The 13,321-nt window shown below is 40.8% G+C and overlaps 1 protein-coding gene across 2 annotated transcripts in view; it reads left to right on the top strand.

Annotated features, from left to right (window-relative positions):
- MYZAP (myocardial zonula adherens protein) overlaps positions 1-13,321 on the top strand; it is an 88,491-nt gene that overhangs the window by 40,802 nt on the left and 34,368 nt on the right. The window contains exons 9-11 of one of the 2 annotated variants that reach the window (XM_019732238.2): positions 3,586-3,665; positions 5,145-5,250; positions 11,614-11,796. In XM_019732238.2, the coding sequence (XP_019587797.2) occupies positions 3,586-3,665; positions 5,145-5,250; positions 11,614-11,667 (240 nt within the window). In that variant the 3' untranslated portion in view covers positions 11,668-11,796. Of the gene's footprint in view, positions 1-3,585; positions 3,666-5,144; positions 5,251-11,613; positions 11,797-13,321 lie in introns of those variants that run through there. The other variant, XM_019732237.2, reaches the window with a different exon arrangement.

Raw genomic sequence — 13,321 nt, 5'->3', positions numbered from 1 at the left:
CATGGGGAAGGCAGAAGTTCAGCTGAGAGATAATGAAGCCAGCCTAGAGAAAGGGAGGAGGCCAGAGATTGGGCAGGAAGTGGAGAAAAGGGAAGAAGGGGTGGGAGAGAGGAAAAGAGAAAAGGAAGGAAGCAGGGAAGAAAGAGCGAGGGTGACCTTTGGCAGGTGACAGCTGACTTCTGGGGAGGGGTAGTAGTTGAAGGCCAAAGCTGGGACTGGCTTCTGGAAAATGTCTCCCTAGCTGCATGTGAATTTGCAGAACAGCAGTGATTTTCCAAGACCGTGACGTATTACCATGTACAAGTACGTCATGCTTAATGCTGAGAATCTCCAGGTTGATGATGGAGGGAGAGGGGATGACAATATGAGCAAAGTCAATATCTGGACTTCCAAGTGGTTCTGAGGAGAGGTCTCCTTACCCCTGATATCTGCAGCATAAGCCTCTCTACAGTCCCCTGACAAGGTGAGGTGTAACCAGAGAGGAAATGGCATTAAATTCAGTGCCATGGAGCTTCAGGATTTGCTGGGGGTTCCCATGTTATGTAATTTCTTTATTTGGGAGGGACTTGAGCTAACTCATGGGTCAATTACAGTTTTAACTCTAGCCCTTGGAAAACAGAATCCTATCTTTTATTGAAGAGAGGACAAGTGGCAGGGCTGAGACTGTCAGTATTGGTTGAAGGTGGCAGTAGTGAAGATTGGCAACAAGCGCATTTTCTAGAACTTGGGAGAGCTTTCTCCCATATTACTGCTCTCCTACAACAGCAGAAGATGTTGGTTAATGCGAGTGCTCCCTCTGGGTGACAGATTGTCCTGCAGCATAAAGAAGTAAGGTGAGCAGGTAGCAGGGGGAGGTGGTTTGTGCAGGGAGCCATCTTATAGAGAGAGAGTCTCTGCAATGGTTGGGAGCATAGGTTTTAGAATGAGATAGACCTGGGGTTTCAGTCTTGTCTCTCTTTCTCGTTACTTGGCTTTTGCAAACTCAATATGCTCTTTGGTTAAATGCTGATAATCCTAATTCTTATTCTTAGGGCTTTTGTGAGGAGTAAATGAGAAAAACGCATGCAAAGTGCTAAGCACAATGCCAACATATGTATAGTAAGGGTTCAAAAATTGGGGGCTCTGATTTTTATTTTGTTACAGACTTGCCTAAGTGTCTGCCCAGAATCAGCTTTTCTATTTATTATTTATTTATTTATTTATTTATTTATTTATTTATTTATTTATTGTTATTATTATTATTTTAGCTGGACCTGTTTTATAGGTTATCTTCTTTGTAGCCTTGTGAATCTGCGAGTTCCCAGCTTTTTCCCCCTGATTTCCATGTAGAGCTGGTATGAAGGTGTGGGTAGGAGGCCAGGGGAGTGGTAAGGCCAGCCCTTCCTGCCCGCATTTATGTAACAAAATGTTCCCCAAGTCCTGTTGGCTTTTTCTTTAGTAATTGAAAATTGATTATCCTTTCCCTAAATCTTTTCCATTTAGGCTAGAGAAATACTTGCTTTACTTAGCTAAGATATACCAATGTACTGCTCTTTCCCCTTTAGGGATAAATCTTTGAGAGCCGGAATTGCACCAAATCTGTGTCACATACTATGTGAACAGTGTGTCCACAAGCGTGAACTATGGCAGTGTTTGTGTCCTGCTCACACTGAGTTTTTTGATTTTCCTTAAGGACAAACCACGTGCTTTTGAATGGCTTCTCTCCTACATACCTCAGTTTACTGTTTCTTTTTGGAGCATTGTATTTGGACCAGTTCTTTTCTAGTAGTTAACAATCTTTTAAGGAATGTACTCTCCCAGGGACCCTTCAGCAGAACAGATAATATCCTACCCCTTGATCTGGGTGATGGTTTAACCAGGTAATCAGGGACATACAAAGGTAAGAAAGTATTGTGTAGTGTCCACTTAAGATGTGTTGTATTAGTAGTTCAATTTAGGAAAAAGTCAAACTTCTAAAGTGTGCTATAAGTGAGGCCTTTTGCCCTACTTTATGACAGCTTTTTTAGGGGGCATTGGAAGGAGAGTTCACCTGTGAAAGGTTCATCACTATTATTTCAGGGCTAATGTAGACGAGTGGCCTGCCATGTGGGGGTAAGGGGGGCATTCTGCCCAAGTTGGGCCGTAAGAATGTGTATTCGCTGTACAGATTGAGAACTAATAACAAAATCCCACCAAAAGTCGGTCTTCCCTTATGACTCTAAATACATTGATGATAATATACTCTTCCTTCCAGGGTGGATTGCTCCCCCATCTCTTTGGTCTGTTCCCTGGTATACCACAGCTTATAGCTTTAGAAATTGAGGGCGTTAAGTTTTCAGACATTTGCTTTGAATAACTTGTGAGAAAAGAGATTTGGCATATGTATAACAAGTAAGAGTTTGTTGGGGAGAATTTCTGAGAATAAAGATGAAGCTTAGTACTCTTTACAGAAGGGCCTAAAGTAAAATCATCTCCCAATTAGTGAGCAGGATTTGGTAAACTTCATTTTAAGGAAATTTATTACACCAACATCAGTAATGTATTTCCAGTGCAATTTGGGTTATGATGAATACTATGCTTTATTAACATTTTCCACTGTGTCCAAATAAATAATTGTTCATAGCTTTATATTGTTTTCGGGGGGATAAATGTGTAAATTTACATAGAAACAGCAAAGGATACAAATCTTAATGCACAGCTTAATATATGTATTAGTTTCCTATTGCTGCTGTAACAAATTATCACAGTTCGTGGCTTAAAATAACATGAATTTGTTCTCTTATAGTTCTAGAGGTCAGAAGTCCTGAAACCAAAATGTTAGCAGGGCTGGGTTCCTTTTGGAAGCTCTAGAGGAGAATCCATTCCCTGGCCTTTTCTAACTTCTTGAGACCACGTACACACATATTCCTTGACTCAGGGCCCCATCCTCTTAACTTTGGAGCTGGCAGTATAGCATTTTCCAATTTCTGTCTCTCTGATTCTAACTCTCCTTCCTCCTTCCAATAAGGGCCTCGATAGATAATCCAGGATAATTTCTCTACTTTTAGGACCCTTAATCACATCTGCAGAGTTCCTTTTTTCATGTCAGGCAACATATTCGCAGCTTTCAGGGATTAGGATGTGGCCATCATTGGGGGCCATTGTCCTGACTACCACACCTCATTTTTACAAGTGAACACACCTGTGTGAACACCACCCTGATTGGTGTATAGGATATTACCTATATTCTAGAGCCTCTTTTGTTGATGATACAGAAAATAATCAAGAATTTCTCAATAACCACAGGCTACTGATTTAGAGTACTGATTATCATTTTTTAGAACTCTAAATTCCACAAAACGTCTATCTGAACCTAGGCTGACAGAATACTTTAAAAAAAGAAATCGTGAATGGCTTTATCTAGGATGTTTGTCTCTAATTCATAAATAAGTCTATAAACACACACCAACAGATTTGGCATATTTTAGCTTTGTCTGGACTCTGGTGAGTGGGCCTGTAAAACCCATGGGATGTTATATAGAACTCACTAGTGCTGGAATTGCCTGATATGCATTCTCTGTCCAACTCAGTTTAATCCATTGATGAAAATGTCTGTGTCTGTTTCAGGAACGCCATCAACTGCAACTACAACTCCTAGAGCATGAAACAGAAATGTCAGGGGAAATAACTGAGTCTGACAACGGAAGGTAAGACATAATGCCTTTTATCTTGTAATGGATTTAGGTGGTGGACATGCTGTGTGTTTGTGTGCTCACTTGGTCTTTGCATTTTCACTCATTTAGTCATCTCTTATTGCAGACTTATGTGTGCAAAACTTTGGCTGAGAGCTTCCAGTATGGAACTGGTTTCTTAAAGAGCTTACAGCCACATCCTACAGCCCATGGCTTGTGCATTGGAACACATTTTAATTTTGCACTATCTCAAGTGCTAAATTTCAGTCTATCAATGTTATCTATAACCTTGCACTCCAGAATGCATCTTGTTAATGAGAAAACTCATCAACTATGACTAATAATATTGCCATGGAAATGAATTTTAAAATATCTTTTGTTTGTTTGTTTGTTTCCAAACATTGCTCAGTCAAACCTTACCTTGTCCCTTGGCTCTGAGAGTATAAAGCCATGTGTGGAAAATGCAGAAGTAGTACATGTTCTCTTCTAGAAATCAAAAGGCAGAGAGGTCCTTTTATAGTGAAGGAAAACAAGGTTGGGATGATTTGAGCATTTTGGGCAAGTTACTTAACCCTGAGATGCTTTGCTTGTCTGTGAAATGGGAATTCTTCTTTAAAGGAGGAGGGGTTTATGGTGGTAATAGCAGTGTCCTTCTCACTGGGTTATTAGTGAGAGAACCGTTGGGTGTATTGCCTGCCGTATGGTATGTGCTAGAAAAAGACCTGTTTTCCTTCCTCTTAGGCAACTTCAGAGTTTGCAAAGTTATGGGAGTCTTCCCTAATCTTTAACGTAGTACTGAGGAGGGACCTAGCAGAGATAGGAAGTGGTAAGCAGACCACCAGACCCTTCATCCCGTACTCCGATTCAGTGGCACCCAAGAACTGAAGAGCTCATCTTTTGGTTGCTTTGTTTTTTTGTTTTTTTTTTTAAACAAGCAAAGTCAAAGAATAATTCGTGCTGTTGAAAAAAGTATGAAATGTTTATGATGTGGTTCACTCTGTTTTGATGCAGAGAAGGTCTTTCAATGTATTTCCCATTTTCCCAAAATAATGATATGTAGAACAATGATAATTTCAGACTTCCCAGAGTTCTGCTGGGAGCTCTGATTTCAGATATTTTGTTGTGTTGCTAGACTCCTGTTCTTCTGTTCTCCTAATCAAAATAATTTACTGGATGTCCCAATATTTTATTAATCCCAAAAGAGAGAGCCTCTCTTACCTGTACAAAAAAAAGTTCTCTCTCAGTCCCTTAAAAGTATAGTAACTGTCCTCATACAGGGTAAAACTTACAAATGGGAACTTGAAAAGTTCTATATTTCTTCTACGGTGGCACGGTCAATTGGTAGTTAATCACCTAGGGTACATACAAAGTTAGAAGTGCATCTTGGAGTTCCCTTTCTTGTTCTTGGCAATAGTTCTTCTAAGAGGTGTCTTTCAATGCTTGTATTGCTGCTTTGGTGTAGGACTCAGTTGCTGTCTCTTCTGTTTGTGTTAGGTATCAGCAGCTGGAGGAGGCGTCTGCCAGCCTCCGGGAACGGATCAGACACCTAGATGACATGGTTCATTGCCAGCAGAAGAAAGTCAAGCAGATGGTTGAGGAGGTGAGCTCTTGTAAAAGGTCATGGGCCCAGGATTGCTTCCTGTGGTGGGGACATTTCAGCTCAAGAGCCCGATCTCACTCAGCTCAGTTTTCTGTGGCTCACAGTGAACTTGTTCAGGTCACTGCCATCTTGACTCAGAGGGGGATTTCCTCCTATGTTCTCTGTGTGTTTCTCTCACTAAAAGAGTGTTTCTCCAGATCAAAGAGTTACAGTTAAGAGGCTGTGACGTGCAGTTCATAAGTGCACCCACTTTCAGAGGACAGCAATACCATATGTTGGTGTGTACAGCTCAGGGACCAAAGGGTGTGACAGGAAAAATTTACTTCAGCTCAGTTCTCTGCACTCCCCCTCTGCCTGCCTCTTCAATGGCTACCACTCATGTCCTTTCTTCATTTCTGGGTGTGTCTCATTTACTCCCTTTTCCTGTCTGTTCCTCTCTCTTTCTTCTCTCTTCTTCCCTCATTCTCTTCTCTCCTGTTTCTTCTTCATCTTTTCTCTTTTCCACCATACTTTCTCTCCTTACCCGTCTATGTAGTGTGTAACCATTATAAGTTTACTATACACTAGACATAGTTTACTATTTATTTTTCTCAATGAAAAAAAACAGGTAAGTTGAACATTTATATTTCTGTAAGAGAAAAAATATTATTCTAACCCGTATTAGTATAATCTGTCTCTTTCTTGTGGTGGTATTCAACAGAAGAAAGTCCATGCTGTGGTAAAGCTAATCACATACTATTATAATTATTTCTTGCTCAGTTAAAAAAATTAGATAGAAAAAGGAGCAATTAGTATTAACAGGGTTATAAGAATTCCCGAGGGTCTAAGTCCCTAACTTGCAAAGAAAAGAAAAAGTTTCAATTAAGCACTATGAAAAGTTATCTCTTTTATTAAAGAATTACTAAAATTAAAAGTGTATCTACTTCTAATAAATAATTCATACACAGGACAGACAAAAGTTTAAAAGTATATCTCTTTGATTGATCTATAAAATGTTGGAGATAATTAGTGGAGTGGGGTTAAAGTCAGGAAATTGTGAGGATGGAAAGGGATACTTTTTTTCTTCTTCTTATGTGTAGGACATACACCTATGTTAGATTAAATCTGCTTCCCAAACAAGTAATCCAGTGGTACAGTGTTGAATTCATGAGTCTTTTATCGGCTTGTATGTAAGTCTCAGGGAGCAATAGAATAAAAGAATGGGGAGCAGATGTTCAGATGAGAGACCCATGGATGCACCTTCACAGTCCCTTTGCACACCTGGACAGGAGCACTGCAAGCAACAGTGATGGGTAAATCCTGCCCGTTGTCAACACTAGGTACATGTCAGAAATGTGTTTCCCAAGGAGAAGCATTACTTTGTCACAATTAGCATCTCAGTGAACCATGGCTGTCAGAGCATATTTTTCTGCTTCTGAATTTCACACACATTAAGTCTGGGGCAGGGCTATCGGTATTTCTCATGTGGCTCCTTGACTGTGGAGCAGTGCATTTCTCCCACTTACCACAGGGTGGTGGTCTGTATTGTTTTTGTATCTAATATTAGAGAATCAGTCAACAAAACCTCATATTGGTTGGCTTCTGATTCAATTATTAGGTGTAAGAATTTACAATTGGTACCCAAATCAGAGATAAGTTTTTAAAAGACATTTTCAAAGAAATTTAGGATTCTCTGTTTTCTAACTTACTTCTGGAATATAATGGACATACCAATTTGAAGGGAGTGGGGGAATGTCTGCATATGAAAATAGGGAAGCATATAAATATCACTGTCCATGCCTTGCTTTTTCTACCTGTGATTTAATATCTCCCAAATAAGCTTCTTGAAGCCCTGATGATGTCGTCTGAAAGACCCAGTCATTGGAATGAAATCACGGGCTGAATTTTAGGATGACGCCATCAGTAGGAGCAACTCCCAGGGGCCCACTGGGTTCCAACAGTGGATGGAGAATTAGAGAGAGAAACTTTTTATTTTAGATTTAAACAACTGTCTAAATCAGGTAGTAGAATGTGCTTTTCCAGTACACCGTGTGAACTTATACAACAAAAAGATGGCTTAAAATCTCAATTGCTGTAACCATTTATGGGAATACTTTTTTTTTTTTTTTTTTTAAGTTAGAAATGTGGAAAAGGGACATTGACAAATGAGCCCATTCAGAAGAGCCGGACCAGGCTGGAAAGGAGTTGAGAACTCTAGTAATTCAGAGAATAGTTGAAGGGCTTTGGGAAGATATGGCCCAGGAGAGACACAAGAGCTGAATTGGTACCTTAGAAAACAGTCATCAAGAAGAGAGAATATATTTTTGCTTTGTATTGCAATGCAAAGCCAGGCTAGAACCACTGGGTGGCACTTGTGAAAAGGCAAATTTCAGCTCTTTGTTTAACTTAAAGAAGACATTTCTAATATTGGCTGCCCTGGGAAGGTATTTAGCCCGTCACCACGAGTGCATTCTTATGAGGTAAGGAGATAGAGCTCTTTATAAATAAAGAATTCCGTATTGCTTCTTAGGCTGTGCCTGTTGTTATGATCTCAACATTATCATTACTTTGCTTAAATTACTTTGCAAAATTAACAAATAATAACTAAATCACTTCAGGACATTTGGATCAAATTTTGAAAAGTCCTGACTACTAAATTAGTTACTTGTGGAATTTTGAACCTTGACTTTAAAAGAAAAGTATGTCTTTATCCATGAACTCCAGCTTACCCAGATGTTAAGACAAATTTGACCTAGAAATAGAGGCAACTTTTACATATAGCAAATGTTAGGGAAAGTTTTCCTTCCCTCACATGAAGTTGGAAAGCTTGTCAGTGTGACAGCTTCCCATTCACCGAGGGTGGGAATTCAGCCTCTATCCATTGTTGGTGTCATTTTAGTCATCATGTCTACGAAGACGTGATGGGCTTCCTTTTTCAGCTCCAAGCATCCAGGTATTATTACTGAGGTTCTTGGAATTCTTAAATGTTAGGCATTGTACTTCCTTTCACCTCAGTAGAATGTAATTTCTTAATAAAAAGTAATAATATACTAAATAAAAGGTAAACGGCCTAGGTTTTGTAGTCCTTAGCTCAATAATGACAATTTTCATTGTGTGGGACAGTATATTTCAGTAAGGACTTGTGCATGTAAGAAGGGAATAAGATGGGCATTTATGAAGTGAAGGATTAATATATATCTCATGGGGTCAAGTTCATTGAAAAAAGACAACACAAGTGCCTTGATGTTAAGTGTGGGACCAACTACCCCCACGAGGCTCCATCTTTATACCGGATGTCAGGGACTGGTTATCTCCCTCCCATCACTAGTTTTTCCAACCGGTTCTGGCTATGACAAAAAGAAAAACAAGAATATGAAAAGAAGCCCTGTATGTGCCCCTTTTAACTTTTAAGGGTTTGCCGGAAAATATAGAGTGACTGAAAAAAGCAGCACTGTGGGGAAATTCACTCATCTATCCATGCAGCAGATATCCACCAGCACTTTCTCTGTGCTGGGCTGGGTACCAGTGGGGAGCAGGACAGATGTGGCCCTGTGCTCATGGATCTTCCCGTCTGGTGTTACCTGAGTTCCAGTCATCCTTGGCTTGAGCTTCCTGCTTCTGTGGGGATTAGGTCCTTTGCCTCCAACCAGGCTGCATTCTTTAGCTTGTCATCAAAGAATCCAGGGGATCGAGGAGGAGCAAAAGCCTGGGTGGTACCTGAAGTCCGAGCAGTGAACATCATGACACATCTTTAAATATTATTTCTTCAATCAGCAGGGTCATTCTCTCTTATTTGCCTGCCTTCACCAAGGCCCAGTCTCCTGGCAACCAAAACAGCTTTTCTGCCAAGGGGAAAATCATCTGAGGAGAAATAAATTCTTATTTGCCCCCCAAAAGGGTGAATTTACATTTTGTCCACAGGCAAATATTATGCAGCTGAATAAATAGTAATTTAATAAAGAGTTCCTTTACTCTTTTCCACATCAACCATAGGCATCCTTTCTCTTCATCACTTCCTTCATTTAATTTTCCATGGCGTTTGCGATGGGCGAAATGTTTCTTCCAACAGAAAGTGAAGAGGTTTCCCTTCAGTTTCAGAAGAGGCATTCTTTAGAAATTTCTTTTGTGGAAAACAATTGCATCCCTCACCCCCTTCTGTAATTTAGATGTTTAATGAGTGCAAAGGTGCAAGGAATTGATTTTCTTATCAGTGCTTCTCCATGCAGGCTGCACGTTAGAATCACTAGGAAGTTTTAAAAATGCCAGAACTTGGCAGATGGGGGGGAGGAGGGAGGGACTGGGTGTTGGGGTTTTTGTGGTCAGTGTTTCAAGTTCCACAAGATTCCACTATGCAGAGGGGATTGAAAACCAATGCTCTGGATGCTTAGAACAATGACATGAGTCTCCATGTTGAGTTAGCATGTCATTAATGTATTCAGCTATCCTCCCATAGAAGCTGCTATCCCTGAGGTGGAAAGCTGATAGTTAACTTGGAGTAGAAAGGCTCCAGGGAAGAAAGCCTGGGAAACCAGTCAGCAGCGACCAGGAGCACTGAAGAGGAAGAGCTGCTCCAAGTGTGTGGCCATCTGAAGGTCCTGTCAGGGGATCTAGCACTTCTTGAAAGCCACATCCAGAGTGCTCGCTCTTAGTAGCGGTGCTGGGCTGGTGGTGTCCAGATAAAAACTTCCCAGAGGCTACCATGTCCATCTAGAAAGACGTTGTTATCAAGGCGGGTAGATTAGCCATACTTTTAAACAGATGATAGAGATGTAAAGGGACAGAATCCAATCCAGTGGAAGCTGAGGACCTACCACTAAAAAAGAGACCAAAAGTGGTTCTCATGGGTCCTCTTCCCACAGTGCTTGTGTAGGCCTCACCTTGGTTTAAAGTACCCACTTCTGCCTACACAGAAGACCTTACACTTGGCCACACTTCCCCTCCTTAGAAAGAAGGATATGGGTTCTTGTTGAAATCACAGTATTAACAGTGACCACTTCTCAAGGGCAAGACAAAGCAGCACATTTTTGCAATTCTTAAGAACTTGTTTTGAAAGTATTTAATTATCATGCCTTCGATTTTTTAAGAGTGATTCTCTTGTTACAATACAACAGATTTTCGGGGGAGAGCTACTAGGTCAGGGAGAATAGATGACGAGTAACTCTTCTGAGAGTGGAGGTGTGCGTTACTGCTTTCTGGCTCTTGAGCCAGTCAGCAGAGTGGGGCTGCTCTTGTCTTTTTTCAACTCCCCATAACTTAGCTCCCAGGCCGTGAGTTTGCACGCATCCTGTGCGTTTAGAGACCTGAGACAAGTACAGTGAGAGACCTTTATGGGTAACAGGAAAGGTGGCCTAGGAAATGGAGATGAACATGGGCTTTAGAAATAGACCGATTTGCATTTACTAGTTGTGGAAGTTTCAAAAAGTTAGTATTTTTGTCTGTAAAATGGGGTTAATAACAGTATCTACCTGAGAGGATTTTTCGTAAGAGTTAAATGAGATGGTGTACAGTTGACCCTTGAACAGCATGAGGGTTAGGGGAGCCAGCCCCTCATGCTGTTGAATTCCACATATGACTTTTGACTCCCTAAAAACTTAATTACTAATAGCCTACTGTTGACCTGGAGCCTTACCGATAACATAGTCAATTAACAGGTTTTGTATGTTATGTGTATTACATACTGTATTCTTACAATAAAGTAAGCTAGAGAGAAGAAAATGTTATTAAGAAAATCATAAGGAAGGAAAAATACATTTTCCATATTTATTAAAAAACAAATTGTGTATAAGTAGACCCATGCAGTTCAAACATGGGTTATTAAAGGAGCAGCTGTATATATAATACAGCATATTAATTGGAACATAGGAAATACCCAACAATATTAGCTACTATTATTATTATTACTGGTGGGTGGGTTCCTGCTGTGTATACCCAAAGTAAAGTTAACTGAATTAATAGCAAAAGTAGCTAGCTGGGTTGATTTCTTCACCAAAACGTAGGGTTGCCCTTCTCTCCTTTGAGAGTCTTGTGAGCCAAATGGGATCTTTGGGTAAACTTTTCTCTTCTGTGCTTTGTGCGGCATTCTAGCTTAGCCATTAGTCCTTTGAGTAGACTTTATACACAAAGCAATTTAAAAATTTTAAATTCTCTTCATCCTGAGAATCTTCCATTTTGAATGGATCAGACATTTGTTAGCACACAATTTACTTTAAAACTATTGTGTGATGTGCCGAAATGTGCAACACAAATGTACATTTGCCAAAATGCCTGTGTTTAGAGGATTCAGATGAATCTCCATCACTGATAATTAGCTAAATGGGGTAAGGGAAAGGAGCCATAGCACTGAGCCCACAACCCTAATAATCCACTCAATTGAACTGTTTCCAGATCATGTCACACGAACTCTTCTCCAGATTTAGTCTCCGGCTCTTTGGAAGATGATAAAATGGTAGCCTGCTCTGGGTTGGAAGCAATTCCTTTTATGGTTGGTGATTAGAAGAACACTTGCACTCTCTCTGCTGGGAAGAGGTGGCATGTATCTGAGGAGCTAATGGACAAAACAGGAAGGACATGCTATTGAAAGGAAAATGTGACCATGTAGGGCTCTCTTTTTGAAAACACCAAATCCTGTTACCTCAGCTTGTACAACTTCACACTGCAGAGTCAAGAGAACTCAAAGATCCACAAAGTATTTTTAGAAACTTGGGTTCCTAGACACCAAAGAAGGAACTGCGATGAAAAATTGTACTAAAATATCATTCAGAAAGTGCCAGGTGGAGGCTGGTGCTAAGATCTTGGGAAATGGAGCCTCACAGATGGAAAAGCTGCTGAGAACACCTGCTAAGGAGATGGGAAGCGGGCTTGAAGAACTGCAGTGCTCCAGGAAGGAAGTGCTCCCCACCAGATCACACCCCAGAAAAAACAGAAGCAGCCAAGTGCCCATGCAGTTTGATTATATGTGTATGTGGGAGGTGGCCCTGAGGAGGTCTCTCAATGGAGATGAACAGCACTAGTCAACTTAGCACCCTTCTTGTTTGTTTAAGAAAAGTTTGGTTGGCTTCTATCACCACGGATGTTTTGCCTGGATAGACAGTTCAACTACCTTCATGAAAAGGAGAAGTATATCTGATGAAGAGAGAAATATATTTGGCTGAAATATATTGAAGTGAAATAGACACCATGCCTGATTTATTTTTATGGAAGTCTTGAGACAGTCACAGGTGCTGGTATCTCATCAAAACCTAACAGTGTTGCTGAAAACTAGCAGTAGCAGCAGCAGTGGTAGAAATAGTCATTGGGGGGTCGTAGCCTGTATAAGCTAGTAGACGGGGCTATGGTTTAAGTTCATTGAGGGGCCGAGCGTCACTTAGACTTTGGACAGTTCTCCACTCCCACTACTTCCTCGTAGCAAAGTGGGCAGGTAGATGTGTTCTTGTCAATAGTTGTCTTTGGTCTTTCATTTTAGATGCTTCTGCTCAGCTTACGCAAGTAGGCAGTGGATGGGAAAGGTAACAGATGAAGAATTTTTCATACCAGTAATGAACTGTTAAAGCACTTAACCTATACTCTGTTTAAGTGCAGGTGCCCACATACTCTGCTGGGTATCCAGACTTCCGCTAGGGAGATTTCAGTCGGGTTTGAGAGTCGCTAGTCTAGATGTCACTCTAGCGTCGTGACCTACACTGTGTCTAGGGATGCATACCTTCACTGCCCTCATGTTTTTCTAAGTCTCTGATGAAAAAGTTTCTGATATTTGTTCTTGTGGAATCGATTCGTTACCCAGATTCAAAAAATGAAATAGTGAATGTAATGACTTGAGAAATGGGAATGTGATGACTTGAAAGTGGGCCACCCTTATGAGCTTCTCTCCTGCCCTTGGACCATCTTCCCTCTTTTGGGCTACAGAGTACTTGAAAGCCAGATAGGCTTTATTTTGTGCACAGAAAGTGGAAGAGGTGCCTGGGTTGTTTGCAGGACCCTGAGAGTGCCTCCCAAATTTCATGCCCTCGGCACCTCATGCATCTCCTCCTAGAACTGGCGCTGGGTCTGGGCTAATTGGTGATCTCCTCGATCCGGGTCCCAACCTGATAGCACC

Source organism: Rhinolophus sinicus, linkage group LG03 (assembly GCF_036562045.2).
Source record: "Rhinolophus sinicus isolate RSC01 linkage group LG03, ASM3656204v1, whole genome shotgun sequence".
Lineage (NCBI taxonomy): Eukaryota > Metazoa > Chordata > Mammalia > Chiroptera > Rhinolophidae > Rhinolophus > Rhinolophus sinicus.
The sequence above is the reverse complement of the archived record's forward strand: the minus strand, read 5'-3'. Positions and strand labels throughout refer to the sequence as shown.